This window comes from Aulostomus chinensis, chromosome 12, assembly GCF_037954235.1.
Source record: "Aulostomus chinensis isolate RoL2024-O1b breed Wild chromosome 12, RoL_Achi_v1.0, whole genome shotgun sequence".
In the NCBI taxonomy this organism is placed as follows: domain Eukaryota; kingdom Metazoa; phylum Chordata; class Actinopteri; order Syngnathiformes; family Aulostomidae; genus Aulostomus; species Aulostomus chinensis.
In genome coordinates, this window is record NC_141331.1 from 27093529 (window position 1) to 27120094 (window position 26566).

The window sequence follows — 26566 nt, forward strand, 5'->3', positions numbered from 1 at the left end:
ATGTTCAGACCCTGAATAGCCATCAGGACTCCAGTGGCGTTGACCCCAGACGTGGGTCAGTGTTGCTGACGTGCTGACATCAATGCTCACAGTATCATGGTGAGGCATAGCAAATCAAGACTTTTTAAAAAAAAAAATTATTTATTTCATATTTTTATTGATGCAATGTGCATGTGGAAGTTGAGTAAGTGATTAGTGTTTTTGCATTGTCAGCATGGTTTTGGAAACTGATACTATGATTTTTGATAAAGCGACCAAGTGGTAACGTGGGTGGAACATGATAAGGGTCCAAGAACAGAACCCTGTGGGACACCATATCTAACAGGACTGAGGCTGATTGAAAATTTCCACGGAAGGATTTTCCAGACTAATGAGAGCACAACCGATCTAAAACCAACCCCCCCAGACGCCCGCCCGATGTTTGAGATGTTAAATTGAAATGTTGTGATCATTTGTGTCCATCAGGAGTGGAACAGTGCTGGCAACAGACAGCTGCTCAATGAGGATCATTTCAAAACTCAGATGAGTGGAGTTTCAGCCATAAATGGGAAGTGAAATCAAAATAAAAACAGGAACTGACAACAAAGGGGTCATGCAAACAAGAGCTGACGAGGAACCACCGAGACAGAGAAAAGACCAGAGCTCAGGAGTCCAAAGTGAAGACACTCAGACACTGCAGTGTTGACCTCCTTCCCCTCCTTCCCCTCCTCTCCCCTGCCCTCCCGTTCTCACCCCTGTCCCTCTTTGTCTAATATCGGCTTCCACTGTTGTCCAAACCTTATTTTGAATTCTCAAGCGCTGATTGGTTCGTGAATGTATTATTGAACAATGTGCTGTAAAGGTGTTGAGCTGCTTTTTAAGTTTGCTGGCAGAATTAAGAAATGATGTGAATTTTAGCAGTTTGAGAGCCGCATGACTTTCTTTGGTGGGACGATTTTCTGTGAATGAACATGAACGAACATGTAAGGCTCGTCGGAGAACAACCTTCTGATCCGATCACGGAACGTGGCAGAATCTCTGTTTCACGAGTCACATCTCAGCGCCTGTGTTTGAGTAAGCAGTGGTCTCTCGTTCATTTATAGCACTTCATTCTCATCTCTCCTTCCGTCACCAGCTGAGGAGGCGGGGGGGGGGGCAGGAAGAGGAGAACCAAAATAAACCTGCATGTTGACCCATTTGATCAGCTCTTCCTTAACCAGTGTGATCATGATTGACTTATACAACCATGCCAGATGTGACAGCAGATGAACAGAATAATGCAGTAACTGACAGCAGATGAAGAGAATAATGCAGTAACTGACAGCAGATGAACAGAATAATGCAGTAACTGACAGCAGATGAAGAGAATAATGCAGTAATTGAAAGTAGATGAACAGAATAATGCAGTAATTGAAAGTAGATGAAGAGAATAATGCAGTAACTGACAGCAGATGAACAGAATAATGCAGTAACTGACAGCAGATGAACAGAATAATGCAGTAACTGACAGCAGATGAACAGAATAATGCAGTAACTGACAGCAGATGAACAGAATAATGCAGTAATTGAAAGTAGATGAACAGAATAATGCAGTAACTGACAGCAGATGAACAGAATAATGCAGTAATTGAAAGTAGATGAACAGAATAATGCAGTAACTGACAGCAGATGAACAGAATAATGCAGTAATTGAAAGTAGATGAACAGAATAATGCAGTAACTGACAGCAGATGAACAGAATAATGCAGTAACTGACAGCAGATGAACAGAATAATGCAGTAACTGACAGCAGATGAACAGAATAATGCAGTAATTGAAAGTACATGAACAGAATAATGCAGTAACTGACAGCAGATGAACAGAATAATGCAGTAACTGACAGTAGATGAACAGAATAATGCAGTAACTGACAGGAGATGAACAGAATAATGCAGTAACTGACAGCAGATGAACAGAATAATGCAGTAACTGACAGCAGATGAACAGAATAATGCAGTAATTGAAAGTAGATGAACAGAATAATGCAGTAATTGAAAGTAGATGAACAGAATAATGCAGTAACTGACAGCAGATGAACAGAATAATGCAGTAACTGACAGCAGATGAACAGAATAATGCAGTAACTGAAAGTACATGAACAGAATAATGCAGTAACTGAAAGTACATGAACAGAATAATGCAGTAACTGAAAGTACATGAACAGAATAATGCAGTAACTGACAGCAGATGAACAGAATAATGCAGTAACTGACAGCAGATGAACAGAATAATGCAGTAATTGAAAGTAGATGAACAGAATAATGCAGTAACTAACAGCAGATGAACAGAATAATGCAGTAATTGAAAGCAGATGAACAGAATAATGCAGTAATTGAAAGTAGATGAACAGAATAATGCAGTAATTGAAAGCAGATGAACAGAATAATGCAGTAATTGAAAGCAGATGAACAGAATAATGCAGTAATTGAAAGTAGATGAACAGAATAATGCAGTAATTGAAAGCAGATGAACAGAATAATGCAGTAATTGAAAGCAGATGAACAGAATAATGCAGTAATTGAAAGTAGATGAACAGAATAATGCAGTAATTGAAAGCAGATGAACAGAATAATGCAGTAACTGACAGCAGATGAACAGAATAATGCAGTAATTGAAAGCAGATGAACAGAATAATGCAGTAATTGAAAGTACATGAACAGAATAATGCAGTAACTGAAAGTACATGAACAGAATAATACAGTAATTGACAGCATATTAACAGAATAATGCAGTAACTGACAGCAGATGAACAGAATAATGCAGTAATTGAAAGTACATGAACAGAATAATGCAGTAACTGAAAGTACATGAACAGAATAATACAGTAATTGACAGCAGATGAACAGAATAATGCAGTAACTGACAGCAGATGAACAGAATAATGCAGTAACTGACAGCAGATGAACAGAATAATGCAGTAACTGACAGTAGATGAACAGAATAATGCAGTAACTGAAAGTACATGAACAGAATAATACAGTAATTGACAGCAGATGAACAGAATAATGCAGTAACTGACAGCAGATGAACAGAATAATGCAGTAACTGACAGCAGATGAACAGAATAATGCAGTAACTGACAGCAGATGAACAGAATAATGCAGTAACTGACAGTAGATGAACAGAATAATGCAGTAACTGAAAGTACATGAACAGAATAATACAGTAATTGACAGCAGATGAACAGAATAATGCAGTAACTGAAAGCACATGAACAGAATAATGCAGTAATTGAAAGTACATGAACAGAATAATGCAGTAACTGAAAGTACATGAAGAGAATCATGCAGTAGTTGACCTCATAAAAGTGGGTTCTTCATCACCCTGAGACACCGGACAGCTCGGTCTGCAGCAGTACGGATGCAGTTTGCGGGTTGGAGGTCAGATTGAAGCAGGTGTTGTGGGGTTCCTGCCAGAGGTGAAGGGGAACCGAAGGATCCTCACGTGGGCAATGATGACTTCACGTGACCTATAGGTCACTTCCTATAGGAAGGCGTGGTAGTTTGCACCGCCACCATGTTTCCTGGTGAACTGAGAAGCATGTGTTTCCAGTCCCTTCAGATGGTGTTTTTTCATCTCTCATTTGACAGGAGACGACTTGCTGGTTTGTGTCTTTGCTTCAGGTTCTCTTTGTTGTCCCTGTTCTTAGGGCCTGAGCCTGAAGGCCTTGGCCCTTCTTGTATGTCACATCCTTGACACCGTCAGCTCATCCAGTAAATACACTTCATTATTATTATTATTACTTTTATACGTTGTGAAGTTCGGTGGGGTCTGGGGTGTCTAATAAGTCTGGGGAGTAGAATAAGACAAGATAAGATAATGCCAGCTTTGTTCATCTCTGAGAGGAAATGAAAGTCTGACCTGGTCAGGACAGAACAAAGACAGACAAGAGGGATCAGAACCAGCGATAGAAGTTCAGGCGCAGGTGTGAGCTGACACGCACAAGAATGACAGTCATAAAAAAGATCTGGTGCATGAAATTAAAAGCATGGCAGAGTGTGTTTACCACACTCGGTGGGGGGGGGGGGGGGGGGGGGACAATGGCACACACGCACACGCACGCATACAGCAGTCTCCTCAGCACCCTCGCTCGCTAGCAGCGCTTCAGTCTGAGATCCGCTCTCATCCCAATTTTTCATCCACACTTTAAAGTTGCCTCGGTCTCCCTACAGGGGCATCGCGGTCCAGGAGTGAAGACGCCGGAAGTGGGGTGGGTGATTCTCCTCTGCCTGATGCTCCATCGTGTGATGATTGAACAGTAATACCGAGTTAGCGCTCTGAGCCGCGTCACCTCCGACGCCGTCGTGTGTGTGTGTGTGTGTGTGTGTGTGTGTGTGTGTGCGCGCGCGCACTCCTCTGTAGCCTGCTGTGCTGATATTTACGTGCATCTGTCATGTGATCTCGTTCTTCTTACATGAGACCTTCTCTTCCGAGGTACAGTGTCTGAGTGGTTCATGTGGGGTTCGTCGTTATTTCTGTGACAGACGTTACGTGGCATGGCAGCAGGGTTCTTGGTGAATTGGAAGTGGATTTGGCAAATAGCTGATTATCAACTTTAAAAAGAAAAAGTCGTACATGAACAGATGCTGTCGGGAATATACGCTATTTCTCACCGTGTAGTATTTGTTTTGTAATGTCAAAATGACCTTTAAAAGAAGTGCTGCACAAAGAAGCAAACAATTTTTTTTGCCTTGACTCTCTCTCTCTCTCTCTCTCTCTCTCTCTCTCTCTCACACACACACACACACACACACACACACACACACACACACACAGAATTATTTCTCCATCTGAAGTCTACAGCCTATTGAGTCTGAAGAACCAGAAGCTCTCAACCGAAGCTAAAGATGGAGAGACATCATCATCAATGTCATCATCATTATTGTCATCTTCATCATCATCATCATCATCATCATCATGTTGGAGTGAAAAGGTAAAACAAACTCAAGCGTCTCAAACCTGCATTCTTGCTCATGGCCAGCTGGGGGCGCCCTGCCTGGTTGGTAAATGGGTGAATTTCCTGATGGCCTCACCTCAGGTCTTCACTACAGCGCGATGATCACTTTGTGAATTATAGTCTAATTTGGAATCAAATAGGTGGTAAATCAGGGTGTCTGTGGTTGGTGAGCCGCTACCGCAGCAACCTGCCTCCCCCTCCTGCTCTGCTGACCTCCCTCACATGCAGGTGATCTTCTAAAACCTCAGGTAAGCTCAGGTTTGACCACAGTCCCATTACAAGTGGCCAAGTAGTTTCTTGTGTGTTTTTCCCAAAATGAGTCTCATTCAACCCCCTGAACTTGGAAAAAAGCCCCAGAGATTTGTCTCTGCAAAAACACCTCTGTATAACAGAGAGCAGCATGAGGACGGCGATGACGTTTCTATGGATACGGTTTTCTAGCTTTTGCTCGTGCTACTTAGGTGGAGAAGGGTTGAATATAAGACTGAGACAACGAGAAGTCTTGGACGTGACTGGTGGAGACGACAAGCTCCCATTGCCTCCTTGCATACTGTTGATAATGGAGCTTATCTTATATGGGTGGGGGTAAATCACTGCCTCCACCCAGGATTTGTGTTCCGTCAGTGCTGATCGGACCCAGAACTGGTACACACCAGGTTCCCCTGCAGGGTCATTGGACCCAGGACTGAATGCTGATGAAACCTGTTTCTATTTCATGTTGTAGCCAGATGTTAGTGGGTGTCAGCCAGTTGCTTGGCTCCGCCCCAACTTCTCTTTCCTCTCCAGTTGTGTCTTGACCAAATATGGTCAGTTTGCAAAATGCCAAGATGGCAACAACCAAAGTGCTGAACTCTTGGTTCCAAAACCAGGGTCCATAACCCAATGGGTGACATTTGCTATGTTCCCTCCTGGCATAAACTCACTGGCTCCATCCTTTAATCTCATTCCATAGAAATCAGCCGGGCAGGTTATGCATAATCTCACCTCCATTAAGCCAAAAACCATCCGGTGCCTCCTCTCTGGACATATTATCAGAGAGATTACAGCTTTTATCAGCCAAGACGCATTTTTCTTACAGGTATTTTGTGCGGTTCCTGTTCCTTGTGCACTTAGTGGGCCGGACCAGGGGTAGCATGTTGCCAGAACGCCTCACCCCGGTGGCTTCGCTCCTTTACCTCTATGCAACACTCCAAACTGTGTGCTGTGAGTATGATTTCGTTCTCTGGTATCATTTCTGCTTCCTTCTCCTCACCTTCATTAATTAACGCACAGGATGGATGCGACAGCAAAGTAATTAAGTGAATTGAATTTGGTTTCAATTTCAAAAAGTCTTTTACTCTGTTGAGCAGTGGAAGTAAAGCAAAATATCCTTTAGCATCAGTCGCAGTGCCTGCAGTGCCTCCTACGATATTATTGAAAGTAGACATGTTTCCAGTGAGACACTCTGGCTTCCCCTCGCGCTACAGCAGAACCACATACGTGATTCCCACCCACACCCTGGCCGCTGTGACCGATGAACGTCATTTCAACTGGAAGGTTAATATTCTGATGCTGTTGCATAAATGGCTTCATATCTGTGCCCACTGCATCCTCACTCAAACGCCACAGTGTAATCAGGGTCAATAGCACTCAACCCAGTCATGTGACACTTGGCGAGGCTGTGAGTGTGCTGGCATGAAGAGATGGATGGATTATAGTCGCAACACGCCTTTACATCAAGAAGACCGACTGAGGTCGCAGTTAGTTGTCCTGCTTTTCACTCCCAAAACCCGCACGTCTTTAGAATGTCTTCATGTCTCAACAGCGGAGAGCAGTGGCCGTACGATTGTTGCCAGGATGTCTGTCTTGTTGTCATGCCAACAGTCTCACGAACCAAACGCACATTCTCTTAGAAAAGCAAATTTTGGAGAAATGGTCACTCGACTCGAGGGTCATCTCATCTGATCTTGATGGTCAGAGTCATGGTCATGTTCACCATGAGCAGATTATCTGAGGGTACAAACTTAATTCAAAAGCCCAGGTATGGATGTGAGACCATGTTTGATTGTTAGTAATTATTAGAACTGCAAGCAAGGACAGACTTTCAACTCTTCAGGGATGAAAGAGCCTTGTCTAGTTCAGTAAATCAGTTGAATGAAAACTGAAGCTCATCTAAAATATGATCTGTTGATCTGAAGGCATTCAGGCCAGACTGATGCCCTCCGACAGAACTGAACAGAGCTTCACTTCGACTGTTGCACACTGGAAAAAGACTCACAGCAATGTGCCTGCAATTAACCTTACCAGCGTAGTCAGAATGATCCACAGTGGGCTTGGAGGAATATGCCGGCAGTGGAGTCTGTCGCCATAATTTAATGGTGTGTCTCCTCTAGAATTATGATCCTGTTAACTGTGGTTAAAAGCGTGCCCAAGTATGAATCGGGCCACGCATGTTTAGCACATTCTTGTTGCACTGAGGTCTGTCAGAACAGGGCAGTGAGTTGTTTACTGCAACAAACCCTCCTATGGATGTCGGATTTATTTGTTTAGAGCCTGTAGTACAACAGGTTTAGCGTGGTCCGGATAGGGTTAGGAACCAGGACTCACAGTTTGGGTTCATAGGAGCTCTATTCTGACAGAGAGGGGAAGCCACCACTCACCACGGGAGCTGCCGAGTATCTTCTCCCTGTCAGTAACGGCACTGTGTCCAAATATCCTGCCGAACAGCTTTCTGCACTCAGTGGCCACAAATGTTAGTCCTTCAGTCCAGCCTCTGCTTCCTCCACTTCTGTACACGGGTGTCCTTCCCTTGTATTGAGGTCATGTGATTCTCTAATTGCTATGAAATCACTGAAATTACAGCCTCTGTTGGGTACCAGTGCCAAATTCCATATCGTGGTATTGGTTCAAATCTGTCATTGTTGTTTGTCTGTTTTTATTGTGACGGCTGTGTGATCAGTTAGCGCTGAAATTAGTGATGGACTGATGTTCACCCGGCAATACGATGTCAGCATGATGTTGGAGAAAATGTTCGTGGTTGACCACGTTACCACCAAGGTCATTGGCTTTCTCAACCAGCATCCGAAAACAGCGCCAAAACAACGCGGCGCATTTATCCTTGAAGTTGGAGAGTGAAAACACCGGCGATCCTCATGGCCTCAGAAACCCTCCTCAAACGTGTCTTCATCGTTTCCTGCCCTGATGCAGCTCTGGGCCAGTCACACCTCCCAGCACGCCATCATTCTGCTGCAGCCCGCTTCACTAGAAACACGGGAGGGGGGCAGGTCTTTAGTCTGCTGGGGCTGCTGCTGCTGTGAGTGCATCTCTGCATGAACTCACCAATTACATCATCCTAGCAGCAAACAAACAATTAGTTTCAGGAGTCTCACGGAGATGGCAGTCAGGAAGCGGTGTGCTTCAATAATTTGCTTTTCAAGCAGAGACATCAGCCGAGTGTTACTGTTGACAGGTAGTTCTTTCTGTCCGGACGGAGACAACACGATGGCCTCGCTGAGCTGAGCCAGACGGGTGGAGGGCTGATGGAAGCTGGAGAGTTTGGTGTTCGTTATTAAGGTGGAAAATAGCAAGTGAAGTTCCTGCAAGCTGACAGAACCCAGCAGAAGGATCTCATGAACCCCATACGTTCCTGCCTTTCTAGCACTTAAATTCTGGACACGCCAGCGAGCCGTCACATCAGTGGAGCAGACCTTTTCACCCACCACACTGGCTCTGTCTCGCCATGTGTTGTCAGGAGTTTCCTGCGAAGATTTAAAGAGTAATACTGAGTGTTCTCCTTGTTTACATCGCCAGCAGTTTCACAGACATGATCAGCTGCTCTGTGTGCATCGTGGCTGGTGAATTGTGATGATTTGATGCATCCTTTTTAATGTGTAACGGAAAAAAAAGCAACCCACAACATTGTTCTGCCGCCTGGGGCTCATAATTCCTTGAGTGACTGCATGCAGTATAAAGCTGCACTGGTCCACTGGAGACAGATGGCGTGAGCTTCAGTCAGCGTGGACGGCGTGGATCAGGCTTTTAATAAACGCCTGGAACTCAGTGGATGCTGGTACATGCACAGACTGCACCGTCATCTGGTGTCTTGCGATGGGAAGGCAAGCGCGGCGCTCCGCTGCTCGGTCTCGTATCTCAGCAGCAGCCCACTGCCTGGTCTCATCTCACCATGCTTGTTCAGTGCTGTTGCCATCAGCGGTGAGGTGGGGAACCTGGTTCAGTAATGGCTTCTCTACCAGAACTCCACATTGGAATAATGAAGCATTCCATGAGCTGCGGCATTTCTTACTGAATGGTGTTTCTGATGTTTCTCAGAAACTAAATTGCGCACAATCATAGAATCACAGTGTGAGCAGGTCGGTGCTGAGCTCTCCTGCAGACTCCTCGGATTCCAAACATTTCGTCATCTCTCGTCCAGAGCGTCTGACAGTCTGCCCCCTCAGATCTGGACTTGGAGCTCTCACGTGTCCATGCTGCAGCCTCGTGTGCAGCAGGAAGCAGCACAGCAGCGGCCTTCACTTCCCCCAAGAGCCCAAAAACCAGTTAACAATAAACTCATCAATATTGTTTTCCCTCATTGGTCCCTGGAAATACATCAAAGTATATAAGACACTGGTCTTCCTTCTAGTGGAGATATTTGTGAAAATCCTTTCCAACATAAAACATGAGCTTTTTCTTTTATTTCACAATAGAGTGAGAGAAAGAAAGAGAATCTGAGAGAGAGAGAGAGAGAGACTAACAACAAACTTCTTAGACTTCTGGTTCAAGTGCCCCCCCCATTCTGAGTACAGGTCTTGTAACCATGTGCCCATCATTCCTTGCAGCTCAGGTCCACACCTCAGCGCCATAGAGGCAGAAATACCTGCAGGAAGCAGGTGAACGCTCCACACCACAGGAGACGATGTGAGAGAGGAGCGCAGTGCATCGTGGGAATTCCCCCAATCATCTAGGCGCTTGCAGTCCAACATCATAATTGGAAATAGATCAGTAAAAATGATAGCAACAGAATGAAATGGGGGTCAGATGTAATTCCAGCGTTAGCAGAGGTTTTGTTGCTGTCTGGTCTGTTGTTTCAGCAGATGAGATCAAGATGAGGACTGGACTGCAACCTTCAAAGCCTGATTGACTGGTTTTAATGTTCAGAAGTCCTTCAAACTTGATTGCCGGAGGTAATTAGGAAGACCTGAGGACTGAAAAAGCTTCAGCTGAATGATCAGAGGACATGAATTGTAGCAGATACATGCAGGCGGGGCAATGTTTACACGATTTTGGTTTAATTTCTGATCACTGATTTAAAAACAGGATGTGGCGTTTGTTAATTCACAAGAGAGACATAAAAAATTAATAAGGTATATTTGTTGATCCTGTTGGATCAAAGAAGTTGAACAAATCTGGAGATGGAGGGTCAAATATACGTGCTGATGTGGGTTCCTGGTGAAGAGCTGAATGGTGTGTGTCACTCAAAATGGCTGCTGCAGGGGATTGTGGGACGCTATATTGCCTCTCCTCTCCTCTGAGAAAGGAGGGTCTGGTGTATCTGCGCTCAAGGAGCCTACATTGGAGGCATTTAGTCTCTTTTCCTACGAGTTTTAGTTCCCGTTGACGGGTTCTATCATGCAGGAACGTTTCCTCCTCAGACTTGTCTCAGAGACATTTCCAGGTCATGTTCCAGCCTCCATCCTGACCAACCTGGAGGACTGGAACCCTGAACCCTCACAGACCTAACTGACGTCACACGGTGACTGGATGAGGGGCTCATGGTGTATAGCGGGGCGATTCAACTGGCGGCCCACGGGCCAAATCCCACCCACCAATCAAGTTGGACTGACCCATGGAAGAATTCTAAAAAAAGAAAAAAAATATTGGGGGGCAAATTAATTTTTTTATGACACCAAAACTGTTGGAACAACCACAGGCGCTGGCCATCTGGACACAGACAGGCTGGACCAGACCACCAATGCTGTCCCTAAGAACTGTACCTGAGACTAACAGCTCATGGGGGCCGTTGGGCCTGCTGCCCCTTGGGTGTATGAAAATGTGGCCTGAACAATTTTTTTGAATATGATATTTAGGAATGACGTTACCATGGCAACTCCCAACAAGTCCAGGTTTCACCACACACTTCATCCACTATTTTAGTAAGTGGAGTGCAACTTCACACGCTATTTTATTGATGAAAGTAAGAGAGCCACTCGGACAGTCAGGGTTCTGTAGTTCAGCAGCTTAAACGATGCGTCACAAATGTGAACGGGTGGCTTGCTGGGTAGTGCCGGCCTGGGCGAGGCTGAATGCCGGCTCCACTAATCCCCCGTGACCCAGGCGGCTGATCGGTCTCCGGGGCGGCGGATGTGTGCGTGGTGGCAATGTACCGACCGCCAGCAAGTCTAGCCCATTAGATGACGAGTCACTGATCAACAAACAACAGAACCACCCTGAGGAGAGCCAAGCCACTGTTTCTGTGTGCGCCGCCATCTTGCATCTGCAGTCGTTCGATCTTTCACCACAATGTGTATTGCAGTGGTAGAGAGGCACTGTGCATGAAGTATTTGTACACAAAAAGGGGAACAAACAGTGAGTGAATGAGAATCGGGCCACGTCAACCTGAGTACGGCCATGAGGAGGTGAGTGGGCTTGGACTGACTGAAATTACTACGTTTTATTAGTAGAATTAATGAATTTCTAACAAAGGCACCGCCCATCATGCCTCCGGCCAGCTTGTAGCTTGTTTCCAACAATGCAGGAACAATAAATCGTGAATTGTGCATCAGAGATTATTTGCTCATGGATGACATGAAAATATTTTCCGTTCGAGAGCAAACTGCTCCTCAGATGGTGGCTTTATATCTGTGTGACATCTCCAAACACATCATGGAAACAGATGTAGACGAACACCTGCTGGGAGCCCCTCCCACACAGCCGGCCTGGCGCGTCCCTGAAGACTGGCACAGTCCAAGGGGGGCGGCTGATGAGCCAGCCATCGTTGGGGCCAAACACAAAGATCAAATAAATCTTCACCGTCACTGAATGTCTGTGTAGGTTCTCATTCATCCAGGTCATCGTAGATCGAAGCGAAGTAAAGTCTGGTCAACTGGACGTAAGTTTACCTTGAAGACGTTTCACCTCTCATCCGAGAGGCTTCTTCAGTTCTAGTGAAGAGTGTGGAAACTCCAGCTTATAAACCTGTGTGGGAGTTTCAAAACTTCCCCAAAGAGCTCAGCTGAAAGACCCATGTGGAACGGCTGATGCCAGCACAGCCCATTAGCACCTGAGTGGTCGGTGAAACTCCCTAACGACCACCCCTGAAACTCCCTGACACCGCACAACGACTGTCGTTTGGAGAGGCCAGGTGAGTCTCGGGAGGGTCGTTTCCACCACAATAGCACTGACCACTCCCACACAGGTTTATAAGCTGGAGTTTCCACACTCTTCACTAGAACTGAAGAAGCCTCTCGGATGAGAGGTGAAACGTCTTCAAGATAAACCGTCACTAGCAGGCTGCTGCATCTTTCTGAGCGCACTCAACTGTCAGAGATCACCTTTCATCCTTTTGTCTTTGATATGCTAATCAGCTGCTTCCACAGCATCACTTCTGAGACTGTCTGCAACTAAACCCTAAGGAACAGGCGTTCGTCAGCGGCAGCATTGGTGTGGACGTTCCCATGGTCATTTCACGTTTCAATCCATGAGCACGGCCCAGCACTGTACCAGACCCAGCACTGTACTAGACCCAGTACTGTACTAGACCCAGTACTGCACCAGACCCAGCACTGTACTCGACCCAGCACTGCACCAGAACCAGCACTGCACCAGACCCAGCACTGTACTTGACCCAGCACTGCACCAGAACCAGCACTGCACCAGACCCAGCACTGTACTTGACCCAGCACTGCACCAGACCCAGCACTGTACTAGACGTGTGTGTGTGTGTGTGTGTCTGTTATGATCTTTCGCCAGTCTCTGCTGGCCATTAAAGTATTTATTTTAATATGAATCATCTTTTCTCTCCTTTCAAACCACAAAGCAAAATAGAAGAGGAGGGCAGATAATTAATCTTTTATATCATTACTCTACCTGAAAATCTGTGTGTGTGTGTGTGAACACAGTAAAATAGATTTAATTAACTTGTGTCACAGCACAAAGAAGCTGAAACTGCGAGGGGGGCTGGAGAGGAGCGTCAGGATTCTCAGATGGACTGACTTCATCCAATTATGTTAGACATCCCGTCAGTGTGTGTGTGTGTGTGTGTGTGTGTGTGTGTGTGTGTGTGTGTGTGTGTGTGTGTGTGTGTGCGTGTGTGTGTGTATGTGTGTGTGTGAATGAGTCAACACTGTAACGCACTTTGAGTTGTTGGGTTGAAAGGTGCTATATAAAAACGAGTCCATTCAATGTAACCTTTCCAGTGAAAGCTCTGATGGTCGACAGAGTCATGTGGTCCAGTGGGCGATGTCAACAGTAAACAGAGCAGGAAGCAAAAATGATTCTAACTCACCCGCTTCTTCAGGGTCGTTCAGGATTTATTGGTCAAAGACTCCTAAAAGCCAGTGAAGGTTCAGGAGATACTCACCCCGGACCAGACTGAAACTGCGGGGTAGATTCCACCAAACCTCCGCCATGTTTGTAGAACAGAAACTCCTGGGTTGAACCTGAAGTTGTCTTGGTGGTATGACCTGGATTTGAGAGGGATTAACTGAATCCAAGGATGAATAAAAATTGACAAATGGAATGAAAATCTTTAAACTGTCCAAATAAACAGACATGAAATCATTTTGCTGGTTAAGTTAGAATGAGGCCAGGTTAACAAAGGGTTAACTACATGCAAAATAAGGAAACTGAAGTCGCTTGATGTGTCAGGGGAAAAGAAAGCTTGGACTGCCAGTGACCCGCCACCTCCAATCACCCAATCATCTCCCCAGGGAGGAACTGAGAGTTAATGCAGACAACACATAGCAAACCCAGGGGCCATCACACTGAACCACAGTCCCCTGTGTTCAAGTCAGAGACTCTGAACATGGATGAAACTCGCTGAGTCAAACTGCCATGAGCGCCTTTACATGAGAGGAGTGAAGTGACTTACGGGCTCCATCATCTTCTTTGGGTTCAGTCTTCGTGAAGAGGTCCCACTGAAGTGTTTCTAAATCAGACGCACAACATGACAACAGCGAGTCTGTTACTGGACCCCTCAAAACAAGGACAGGAATATTGACGGCTCACAGACCACCGCAGTGACACACGGCCCAGCCACAGAGCCGGGTTAGCTTACCGTTGTTCTCAGTCCTCTGAGGTTCCTGGGATTCATCTCCACTATCAAGATGTATCAGTGTAATGAATGATTTAAACCAGCAGGTTTCTCAAAGGAGGAAGTACACTTTTAAGTTATTTTCTGCCTCACTGCAGTTTCTGCACCTGACAAACCTCCCTAACGAGCCGGGGACATGCTGCGAGTCTGAATGCTCTGAACAGATCTCACTGATTGCAGGAAAGGCAACGGTGTGCGGGTTTGAGCAGTTACACTATCAATGATGGAACAATTGTCACGCCAGCTACACGGAAATGGCCAAAATTCAATGATGGATATTCCCACAGTGCAATCAGACCTCAGCGGTGGTTGAAATAATGGCTCCTCCACTGCTCGACACGTTGACTGACCTGCAATCTTGTCCTTTGAACGCGGTCTGCTGCTGCAGCTGGTTGACCAACTGGAGCGGTTTTATCTTTTAACGGGGCTAAAAAGACTGTCTCGCGAGTTGAGCTGTTTTGCCTGATCAACCTGAGCCTGACCTCTCAATGCTCCACATTCATTTCCAGGTTTAAAAAGGGCTCGTTATGCTCGTTCGCTGGTTCAACCTTTTATTCTGGCTGTTGCTACAAACCTGAGACACAAGGATCACATGCCTGCAGGCATTTGAACAATTTGTGGATTTGTGGCTAATGAACAAATTGCAAAAATAAGAGATGACCCTCCTCAATCTTTGCAAGCTCGGCAGTACTCCTCATGTTTGAAGTATTCAGTACAGAATCAAGAGATGTTAGGGCTCTGCCTCGTCTCTCCCAGCATCTGACAACATCGAGACATCAGGGAGTGATGAACAAATCTCTTAAAACCCAGTCAGATTATTGTGTTGTGAAAGTAACAAACTTGGCCCACACTGGATGACATGGCTCCAGGAGTCGTCTGTCTGTCTCCTCCAGAGACGGTGTGTGTGTGTGTGCGGGAGGGGATCATCCTCGTGTTGGTTTTGTATTGTGATTTATGTGTGAAAACTGCTGGGGACGGAGAACGTCTGCTGTGCAGTAAATGAACCACCGTCTGAAAGCAGCTGCTGCTGCAGCTGATTGACCAACTGGAGCGGTTTTATCTTTTAACGGGGCTAAAAAGGCTCATTTACAAAAGACTGTCTCGCGAGTTGAGCTGTTTTCCCTGCTGCAACCCAAGCAGCAGCAGCAGCTCATCAGCCTTCCCTTTAGTTTGCTCTTTTATATCCTGTCAGCTCTTCTTCCCTTCATCCACTTCACTAAATGCAGATCAGGGTGTGGTTTTGGTGACATTTTCTGTCGGACAACTGGAAACTTAGCATCTTCTCAGATTGTTGTTCTGAACTCTGTTGTCCTGGCGTTCTTGAGTCAGATATCAACTCTAGCGTGGATTGCTGCGCTGCTGAGTCTGAGCAGGGCCCAGGTCACACCAGCAGTTTGCAGCGCAAACACTGTGGGGATGATGCAGAGAAAACAGGAGCAGTTTGAACTGGCTGTTGCATCAAAAATGCAAGTCAAATGTCCGCCTGCAGTTTTAGAATTCTATATCGTTTATCCATTAAGGGTCGGGGGGTGGAGCCTACCCCAGCTGATATTTGGCGAGAGGCAGGGTTCACCCTGGACAGGTCGCCAGTCCATTGCAGAGTTTTAAAATGTTTCAGACATTTAGGAATTATTACGAGTTGAACACAGTGTCTTTGTCACAGTTGTGGCGGTGGATGTAGTTGATCGTAGAGGTGGAGAAACCCACCGTAGAGGGAGCGGAATATTGGCTGAGAGGAGACAGCGAACACTCAAGCTGCACAGATTAGCGACAGTAGTTTGTACTTAATCACACGTGTTTCAGCCTCATATACGTGAGGCAGCGATGCCACTCTTGTGTTAAATATTTCGCTCCGTGTGAACATTTGTTGGCTGAGTGGAACTTGTGAATTGCTGGAGACAACAAGGCAACACAGTTCAGCTGAACTAGACAGTGGTTCACCATGACATGTAGAGCTACTGTATTCTAGAAAGCTCTGGTAAACAGAAGCTGCAGCGCTGTGGCTCAGACCTTTTGTCCAGTTTCTGTAAAGGACAAGTGATGACAGAAGTTTGAACTCTACTTAGTCTTGTTGCTGCAACTCCTCCAAAACTTTCTTGCAAGCGTGGGAGGCCAGAAGGGAGGTCTACTATAAACGGATGTGCAGAGGAGTTCCTCATGGCTATGTAAGAGAAACATTGTCATTCAAATAATGTATCATGTTGCTGCTCCTGAAAGAACTCAAACAATACTATCATTCCAGTTCCACCAGCTCCATATTTACTTCAGAGTATTGCAGACCACAGTGAGGCAGCATGGCAGTGAGTCACTGACAGGTAATTAGATTCAGCCAAGGCAACCATGAGATGAAATCTACAGCACAAAATTAGTCATCTGAACATTCGCTTCATCATCTCTCCATTCCATCTTCATTTAGTGCATAACTCCTCCAAGGAGAGAGAGAAAATGATGAAACACCTGCGGTGTCTCTGCCAAATGATGCTTAAAATATACACAAACAGCTGCAGCAGCAGTAGAAGTAGTAGTAGTAGTTGTAGTAGTAGTAGTACAACAGCAGCAGCAGCAGTATTCTCCTCTTTTCTGGAAGAGAACACTTGCAGATTCCTGTTCCAGAGTAGGTCAATGATCTGCAGCCCAATTCAAGCGGGGAAATGGTGAGTCTGAGCTGGACGTGGAGGATCTTAGGCAACTCTGGGGTTTGCAGACTGGAGGGAGCCTGAGTTCAGAGCATCAACAGTGTACCGTTAAGGGTCAGGGATCACTGCTCCAGAGGACAACCCCTGCATCTCCAGAAGCCTCTTACTTGACTAGTAACTGAAATACATCATCCGGGCAAATTCCATCGAAATTTACTGAAATTTCTCTGCACCATCAACCGTGTTAACACCGGTCCAGACTGTGCATCCATATGAGGATCCACAGGGAAGACCAGAGTTGCTGTTGCCTCAGGGAATTTACACAGGCAGCCATTTCTTGGGGGGCAGAGGGTTGTAAGATGCACAGTAGTTAAAGTGAGCAAATTCTTTTGTTGCATGTGAGCCTGGAGTCTTTGGGGGGGTTGCACTCATTTTGAATGGGTGAAACATGACAGCAAAGGTCACCTACTGTACGCGTGCAGAATGAGGATGCGCAGCGTCGACCTCAGACTGCAGCTGGAAGTCGATCTGCTTGGATGTGAGTGTGAGTTTTTTGCTGCTGTTTGAAAATCACAAGAGTCTGTAAGGGATGGCACACATGGACCGACCGTGTTTGTTCAGCCTTTCGGACGACAGGCCACATCCTGGATGTTCCATGTTCCATCCAGAGTTCCATTCTACCAGCATAGCTGAGATCATCCAGACTAAGGTGTAATCTTGAGGCTTGAAATCGCACCAACTCCCAGTTCAGGCTCAGGCCGTTCCATCAAGGGGCTCCATCAAGTGGCTCCATCAAGCTGCTCCATCAAGCTGCTCCATCAAGTGACTCCATCAAGGGGCTCCATCAAGTGACTCCATCAAGGGGCTCCATCAAGTGGCTCCATCAAGGGGCTCCATCAAGCTGCTCCATCAAGTGACTCCATCAAGGGGCTCCATCAAGTGGCTCCATCAAGGGGCTCCATCAAGTGGCTCCATCAAGCCGCTCCATGAAGTGGCTCCATCAAGTGGCTCCATCAAGCCGCTCCATGAAGTGGCTCCATCAAGCCGCTCCATCAAGTGGCTCCATCAAGCCGCTCCATCAAGTGGCTCCATCAAGGGGCTCCATCAAGTGGCTCCATCAAGCCGCTCCATCAAGCAGCTCCATCAAGCAGCTCCAGGTGGCACTAATTCAAGCTTCACCTGTTCTGCCTCAACGCGGGCCACTCTCCCTTCCTTGCTGATGTCATCAGTATCCGATCACATCTAAACTGAAGTGCTGGAGTCATCAAGTCAGACTGATCAGGAACTCTCGGTTGTGTGGTTCTGTGATTAGAGCCCCCACGCACTGATACACTCCCGTACAGGACTGAACACCTGCATCGCGGCTGCTGAGTGTGTATGGTGTGTGTGCTGTACAGAGATACAGGAATCTGTCTGTAATTAATTGATGCTGTACTGTGTAGAGCCGAGAGTTTACAGCAGCTCGGTCTGCAGATACACCTCCGTGTCAAAAAGGCCAGTTTGGACTGATGCTTAATAAGAAAAGCAGAAGAGTTTAGCGGCAGCCGTGACATAAAGCCTTTCAGTTTAAAGAAGACACTGAATGTGTGTCGCGACATCACACAGGCAGGTAAGGGTTGGCCTCCAGCGCAGTGTAGCTGGGTATTGAGTGCAGAGGCTCCAAACGCAGCACTAGCTGGTGAAATCTGCTACCACGGGAGAGAGCTGGTCATCAAGAGCCATCAGTCTGAGAATCTGCTTGCTTTAGCCTACAGGCTGTTTCACGCAGACTCTGCAGGTTTTAAGTTACTGTTGGATAGGCGCTGCCCCTCTAGCAGCTAGCAGCTGGCGCCAGAGTTTCCAGGTGATTTAGGAGATTTGAGGTCTTAATACTTAGAGACTTTTTCCCTCCTCACATTTAATGCAAATTACAATCACGTCATCGTGTCTTATTCCTCTCGCTGCACCGCGTGGATGCAGCAGATTCAAGTCACAAGCACATCAACAGCCTGCTGTGCTATCAAATTCAGATGAAAAACAAATTTGATGTCATATTATCGGATCGTATTATTATTCTCCTCTGTCTGGTCTGACTAATGTGTCGGCAGCGTGAACTCTGACCTCCTCTTTCTGCTTCTAGGCCAAATTACCAATGAGCCTGACCAGAGCCCACCAGGCGGGGAGGTCAGTGAGGTCAGCACGGGGGGCCTCAAGTCTGTCCTAGAGGACGCTGTATCGCCGGCCTTTGGGGCCACCATCATCATCATCATCACTGTCATTGTGTCTGGCAGCACCTACCTTTGTTTCCTGAAGTACGTCTGCGCCGGCTGCTGCAAGCCCATGCAGGTGGCGCCCTCAGTGGACGTGGACCCAAATAAAGTCGAGGAGCAGGTTTAGTGAGAGTGGCAGTGAGAGGCAGACAGGGAGGGGCAGAGAGGAGGAGAAGAAACTCACAGAGGAGATTCGTCTGGCCTCAGAGTCCTGAGATCAGGAGCAGTGAGGAAACAGTGTGTTGACATATTCAGTCCACCTCACCTGGACACTTCACCTTTTGAAATGTAAGCCATGTTAGACCCTGTTTGAAGAACAGCACAAGCTGGTGTTCAGTCCTGTGCCTCAATCGTAGTTTTTTTTTAAGCCGAAGCTAAAGACACCTTCACTACAAGCGTCCTTGGCCTTTAACCAGCTAGAGAACTTGATCCACCTGCTCCAGGTGCTCCAGGTGCTCCACCTGCTCCAGGTGCTCCAGTGTGTTACTGAGGCTGGTCTGGTGCCTTGATGGTGCCTTGATGTAGAGGAGCAGCAGGAAATGTTTGCTCTGTAGACCCAGAGGCTGGTCTCTGATCAGTGGAGTCATGAGGGACGAGATGTTAGAGACTCACCAACCAGACCAGCAGAGGAGCAGCACTGATGCCTGAGAACCTGGAGACATGGACCCCACCTCCTCCATACCCGCTCCACCTCCTCCAGACCCGCTCCACCTCCTCCAGACCTGCTCCACCTCCTCCAGACCTGCTTCAACTCCTTCAGACCTGCTTCAACTCCTTCAGACCTGCTCTACTTCTTCAAGACCTGCTCCACCTCCTCCAGACCTTCCCCACCTCCTCCAGACCTGCTCCACTTCCTCCAGACCTTCCCCACCTCCTCCAGACCTGCTCTACTTCTTCAAGACCTGCTCCACCTCCTTCAGACCTGCTCCACCTCCTCCAGACCTTCCCCACCTCCTCCAGACCTGCTCTACTTCTTCAAGACCTGCTCCACCTCCTTCAGACCTGCTCTACTTCTACAAGACCTGCTCCACCTCCTTCAGACCTGCTCCACCTCCTCCAGACCTGCTTCAACTCCTTCAGACCTGCTCTACTTCTTCAAGACCTGCTCCACCTCCTCCAGACCTTCCCCACCTCCTCCAGACCTGCTCCACTTCCTCCAGACCTTCCCCACCTCCTCCAGACCTGCTCTACTTCTTCAAGACCTGCTCCACCTCCTTCAGACCTGCTCCACCTCCTCCCAGACCTTCCCCACCTCCTCCAGACCTGCTCTACTTCTACAAGACCTGCTCCACCTCCTTCAGACCTGCTCCACCTCCTCCCAGACCTTCCCCACCTCCTCCAGACCTGCTCCACTTCATCAAGACCTGCTCCACCTCCTCCAGACCTGCTGCCCCTCCTCACAGACCTGCTACACCTCTGATGGCTTCGATGGAGTCCTGCTGCTCCCTTAAATAAACATCAGACGTGCTCGCTCCTTCACCTGGAGCAGGAGGAGGTGTGGTTCTCCAGGTGAGGAGCGCTCTCTCCTCCTGAGGTGAAACGTGTCAGTCACTAAAACAGCAACCCTCCAAGTCCTGGAGCAACTTGGGCTTCAGAGGGGACGACACCAGACCCTCTGATTGGTTTGAGTGATGTCACACCAGAAACTCACCTGTGAATACTGAAGTTTCTAATGATGGCCTCTGAGCGCCCTGGTTTGCTCTGTGATTATGCTCCTCTAATACCAGAATGAAGCTGAACATGAACGCACCACCAACACATCCAGAATCGATTGCAAAGAGTTCCTCGTGCATCTACGACAGCAGTGACTCAAACCAGCCGGAGCCGTTCCTGGGAACCAACGTTGTCAAAACATCCTCTTTTAGACTTTTCATAGCTCCCTTGACACACTGGAGACTCTGGGGAGGCTCCCCCTCTTTTCCCACCATCCGGGCTGGTTTGAATCTAGCAGAGTCAGCACCTTTGCTGAGGTGCTAGGGGTTCTGCCCAAGACCCCACTGATGTCACAAATACAGGCCTTTTGATGATATATAAAAAAAAAATTATGAAGATCATCAAACATAATTAAATGACAACTCACAAATGCTAATATTGTTGGTGGTGTATATGAGGACGGGTGACAGGCTGTCAGGAGGGGGGGGAGCCCCTCAACTGTGGTACGCACACACACATACACACACACACACACACACACACACACACACACTATGTGGCTACACACTCTTTGTGTGAGTATGCAGGCGTAGCTGAATTTACTTCCACACCATACATGTGGTATCCAACGGAGGTTCCACACACCATGTGTGGATATGCAGGGGTAGAGGAATGTCCCTACACTCTCTGTGCACGGTTACGACTCTGGGTGGGGTTTGCAGCAACAGCCCCTATGATGCCACTCTTCCACATCTCACTCCGCACCAGCCTCTTCATTGAAGGGCAGCAGGGAGGAATCTCAGAAAAGCAGCTGGGGCTCGTCTTCCACGGGACGAGCAGGTACAGATGCTGCCTGCTGTGTGTCCAGCTTGACTCTTCAGCTCTGAGGCCAGTTTGACTCCCCCGTCGCTGCCCTGAGGGAACTGCTGCGCTGCTCGCCTCCTCCCACACCTCACATCAGATCTGCCCTCCTCTGCATTCATCTTTACTGCTACAGGCTACTTTTTTCACATCCATCATCTGCAGGATAATGGAACTGTTACCAACGTAACCTTCTCATATCCACGTGACACCGCTTGACAAATGTTTAGTGGAAGCAGGTGAAGTAAATGTCGATGTGGTTGTTTGATTATTTTCTTGAACAAAGGTGATGTTGGAGATGGTAATTTCCTCAGGTGTGAGGCTGGTTGATGAGTTATGACATTTAAAGTCTAACAGCATCATAGCTGATTGATAAACGCGTTGGTGCTCAATGAATATCCTGTAGGCACTGCATCACTTGCGTTGCCAAACTCTCTTTTGTTCCTCGTTTTCAGTTTTCTTCCTTTTTTACGTGGTTTTGAGAGAGTTTGTCATCAAAGCTGGAAGTGCTTCAAGCGTCGTGTACACGCGGCTGCTCAGTAGGAGAGCGCCCTCTCTCTGACCTGTGATTGGTCAAAGTCTCGCCGTGCAGGGAGATTTCCCCAAAAACAGAGCCAAGAGGAGGTTAATAACTGAATATGGAATTATTGATCTGATGCCAAAATATTGAAAAAAACAAAAACTGCAATTCCCCAACTTTAATCATATGATCCCATCATCAGCAGACATACCTCATCATCAGGCCAGATGTGTAATCAATGTCCGTGTTGAAACAATAGCAAAGATTCCACCTGTGTGTATTGAAAAAAATGATTAAAATGATCTCTCGATGGTCACAAGCACTGAGTTTATCCGTCTTTGAGAGGCATTTATGACAACGAGGGGGAAGATTCCGAAAAACTCAGTGTTTAAGAGAACAACTTCATTGATAATCTGATATATTTGCCAAATTTGTGAGCCAAAACTCTGAGATTTTGAAGTGTTAAATTTGTACTACCAAACTCTCTTCTACCTGTCAGACTACAGTGCAGGGGTCATGATTGGCTTCAAGCTAAATATGCGTGACTGGCACTTCCTGCATTCTGGGGTCACAAAGAAGTGATGGACCCTTGAGAGCCCCAGGCTTCCTTTTTGAGGACTTGAAAGGCCAAATACATTTTTGGGAAAGTTTTGTTTGTAACTTAAAGAGTTTCCATTCATCAACAAATAAGAAGTAATCAAACAGTAAACATATTATCAACATGGAAACCCACATACACTTATTCATGTTTAGCATTGTAGTTTATGATCCATGTTTGTAGTGCAGGGAGGTCCAAAAAGGAAAGTACAATAACAAAGAGGACAGCAGTAGTCATGATGACTCTCCGGAATCAATTTCTCTTTAATCTTCACTGTGTGAGGAGCACAATGAGATCGTGCCACTCTGATGTGGCACACAAGCGTCACAGCACCATCAAGTCATTTTGCACACCACACCGCAACAGTGTGAGGTGGCAGGGGTCCCTCAGCTCTTCATTCGCCTGTGGACATGAAATGTGTGATTTGTTTTCCTGCGATTTGTCTCTTTCAGACGAGAGGAAAGGGAACAGACGCTTTGGGCCTGGAGATGATCTGAAGCTGTTTTAGTTCTGCACCAATCAATCTCACTGCTGCCTTCATGGTCCGGCCCCTGCAGTCCAGAGTGGGACAGAACCTGGCGCTCAGGAGCTTGGTTGCTCACACCATCCTCTCGATGCAGCTCCTGCTGCGCCTTCTTGAAGACACGAGGAGCTTGAGAGCCTGGAAGAAGGTGTTGAGAGTTCCTCTGGTCCTCCTGAACTTAACACTGATGTCAGGTTGAGATTTTGCTACAACCTGACGCTTGGCTGTTACAAAAACTGCCAACACATGCAGTTTCAATGGAGAAGCAAATCAATTTAATCTGTAAGAATCATAAGGATTTTTTAAAAACTTCTTCAACCGATCAAATAATCGGCAACAGCAGGTTAGAACGGACACTCGCGTCCAGTAGCTCAGCTGATGGAGCTTCAACAAACCTCTCCGCTGTAGCCATGAGCTCCAGGTTCAGCCTGTTCAAATATAGCGAGGATGGATGCTGGCGTGCGTGACACTGACCGTAACACCACCAGTGACCTCACAAACACCAATCACAGCAGTCAGCAGTGTGAAGCGCTCAGTGGACCGAGCGAGTGACTGAGGGGCCAAGCTGAGGGTGGATCCTCATCCGGTGGATCTATGAGCTGACAGACTCCAGACTTCCACTGTTGCCACCAGGTCTTCTGATCTAGCTGCTCATTTTTCATCACATTCTGCCAAACCTGCTGGACCTTTATTTCATTCTTCGGCTTCTTTTCTTCTACAGATTTGTGTATATTCATATTTCTGATCACAGTGTATCTTTTCAATTAGGAGTGGGAATATCTTGGGCCCTCTGGGAGAGGACTGAGCCACAGGGGGTCACACAGAGACCAGCACACACATTCGCTTCTGTGTGGCTTGATTTTATTAGAGTGAGAGCTTCCCCAGCAGACCTGTTTGTTTCCGGGATGATCACTTCCTTTCTTCAGGAATTGATAATCAGCCTTTCATTCTGTCTGCTGACTGGCCCCGCTCCCTCCGCTGGCTGCAGGAGGCGTAGGAAGGAGAGCTGAGAGGCGGAGGCAGGTGGTTGAGTCCATGTTTGTGTGTGATGGATGTCAAAGGAGGGAACACGACTCCATCTCTGCATTGGTATGAAGATGATATTCATGACGCAAAGGAGCAACTCAGCTTATCTGATGGTTTTAATTAAAAAAATAATCTCTGTTCAAATTTTGCTGTTTGATTTGGAAAGGAGATTATCAATAAAAGCTGCAATCTGAGGCCATGTTGGTGCGTATCCGTCTCCTCACGGCCCCTCCACTCTGCCCTCCAGCTCTCTGCTTACTTTCAGCATCCGCCCTGAGCTTCCTCCAGCACGTGGACCTGCTCCGGTGGTTGTGGAATCAAGGCTGGCTCAGCGCTCATCCCCACACTTCCTTCTGCTGCAGAGAAATCAAGAGAACGATGAAGCTAAACAGACAGAGACGAGGTGCAACGAAGGATAATTGGATTGGGCTGGTTTCTTTATGCAGCTGGCCCTTCTTCCTCTCTCATTCAGGACCACAGTAATAAACAGAAAAGAGGTTTTTCCTTCAAGGGGGCTGATGTGCGGTGTGTTTTCAGACGTGCTATTTTTAGTTCTTATGCAGCTTTAGACGCTGAGGTGCACTGAGAGGACACGGTGGTTGATGATAGCCATTTTTTCTCAGGGTCAACAGATCCCATTAAAACACCACCATGCATCACTGGACTGACTCTTTTCCAACTTGTTGCAGCCTGAACAATGAACCCTGATGGACTCAGTAAAAGCGGGTGGTGGAGCTCCGCTATATATATATATATATATATATATATATATATATATATATATATATATATATATATATATATATATATATAAAAGCTGCAATCTGAGGCCATGTTGGTGCGTATCCGTCTCCTCCTCACGGCCCCTCCACTCTGCCCTCCAGCTCTCTGCTTACTTTCAGCATCCGCCCTGAGCTTCCTCCAGCACGTGGACCTGCTCCGGTGGTTGTGGAATCAAGGCATATATATATCACCTGACTATATCCTATATATATAATCCTATATATATATGTATATATATATGTATATATACATATATATGTATATATATGTATATATATGTATATATATGTATATATATGTATATATACATATATACACATATATATACATATATATGTATATATATGTGTATATATATGTATACTATATATATATATACTATATACTACTATATATATATGTATACTATATACTACTATATATATGTAGTGGGGTTGCAGCAACTCAGGTGTTTTTTGTGCTTTGCTTTAAAAACAGAAGATGAATTTCAGAGAACAAAGACATAATCCTTGTTTTTATTGTTCTAGTTGGATCCGGATGGATTTGAGCACCAGTCCCTCACACTCCTGCTGAAGATGAAAACGCAGCACCCCAAGACTCACCGTTGATGATCAGTCACACCATTGCTCCCCGGTTTGTTGATTTGTGGTGACTCCTCAGAGGCGTGCTGGCAGCAGAGCTGTTGTTATCTGTGTGTTGCAGCGCTCGTCTGCAACCTGATGCCCCTCTCAGTCACCAGCTTAGCCCTCTCAGTATCTGAGCCACACCTCTGGGACCAGGAAGATGGGAGAGAGAGAGAGAGAGAGAGAGAGAGAGAGAGAGAGAGAGAGAGAGAGAGAGAGGACCCGCTACTCTGTCACTCGCTCCTGTGGCTGTGTCAGAAACTCCGACCTCACCTGCTGTACCTGGACTCAGGACACTCCCTGTCTGTCACAGCAGCACAGCGCTCTCTCTCAGGTCACAGAGGTCACAGGTCATCTTTCCAGGGTTTTCTATTCTGGTGCTTCTTCCTGCCACTGAGAGCAGCTGCACGCTTTCGCTCCGAAGCAGCAGATTTCAAAGTTCCCTGTAAGATCAGATGCTGGGTTAATTAACCAGTGAGACGTCTGGCGCTCCGCCGCACGAACTAGACAGGCGGCCAGCTCACAGGACACCTCTTCACTTTGGCGTCATTCGTTTCTGTAGTTGTGCAATGCACAATTCAGCAATTTCCACTTCTTTTTTTAAAGATAATTTTCTGCATGATTAGATAGCATACAGTGAAGAAACGACAGGAGAGGGGGAGGGGGGTGACATGAAGAGCAGGACCCGGGCCAGAATGAATCCCTGTTTCTCTGCATGGCCTCGGCCTACGTGGGAGGCACTTAACCGATGTGCAGATTTAAGATTAGAAATACGGGGCGGCCCGGTGGAGCAGTGGTCAGCACCGTGGCCCCCCAGCAAGAAGGTTGCG

The 26566-nt window shown here is 46.8% G+C and overlaps 1 protein-coding gene and 1 long non-coding RNA gene across 3 annotated transcripts; one reads left to right on the forward strand and one right to left on the reverse strand.

Moving 5' to 3' along the window:
* The first annotated feature begins 4098 nt into the window (after nt 1-4098).
* Nucleotides 4099-22453, forward strand: LOC147252650 (uncharacterized). Of its 2 annotated transcripts, XM_086221018.1 has the most exons (4): nt 4099-4228; nt 4795-4951; nt 6054-6178; nt 19020-22453. In XM_086221018.1, exon 4 carries the CDS (start codon nt 19810-19812, stop codon nt 20602-20604), a length of 795 nt encoding a protein of 264 aa, XP_086077144.1. In that variant the 5' UTR covers nt 4099-4228; nt 4795-4951; nt 6054-6178; nt 19020-19809; the 3' UTR covers nt 20605-22453. The 2 variants fall into 2 exon arrangements, with proteins under 2 accessions (XP_086077144.1, XP_086077145.1); XM_086221019.1 differs by lacking the exon at nt 4795-4951.
* Nucleotides 22454-23140: 687 nt separating this feature from the next.
* On the reverse strand, nt 23141-26126 carry LOC147252651 (uncharacterized). The gene is made up of 3 exons (XR_015118783.1): nt 26019-26126; nt 25716-25882; nt 23141-24686 (listed from the first exon to the last, which is right to left on the reverse strand). It is a non-coding gene; the product is annotated as an uncharacterized LOC147252651 (long non-coding RNA).
* Nucleotides 26127-26566: the final 440 nt, after the last annotated feature.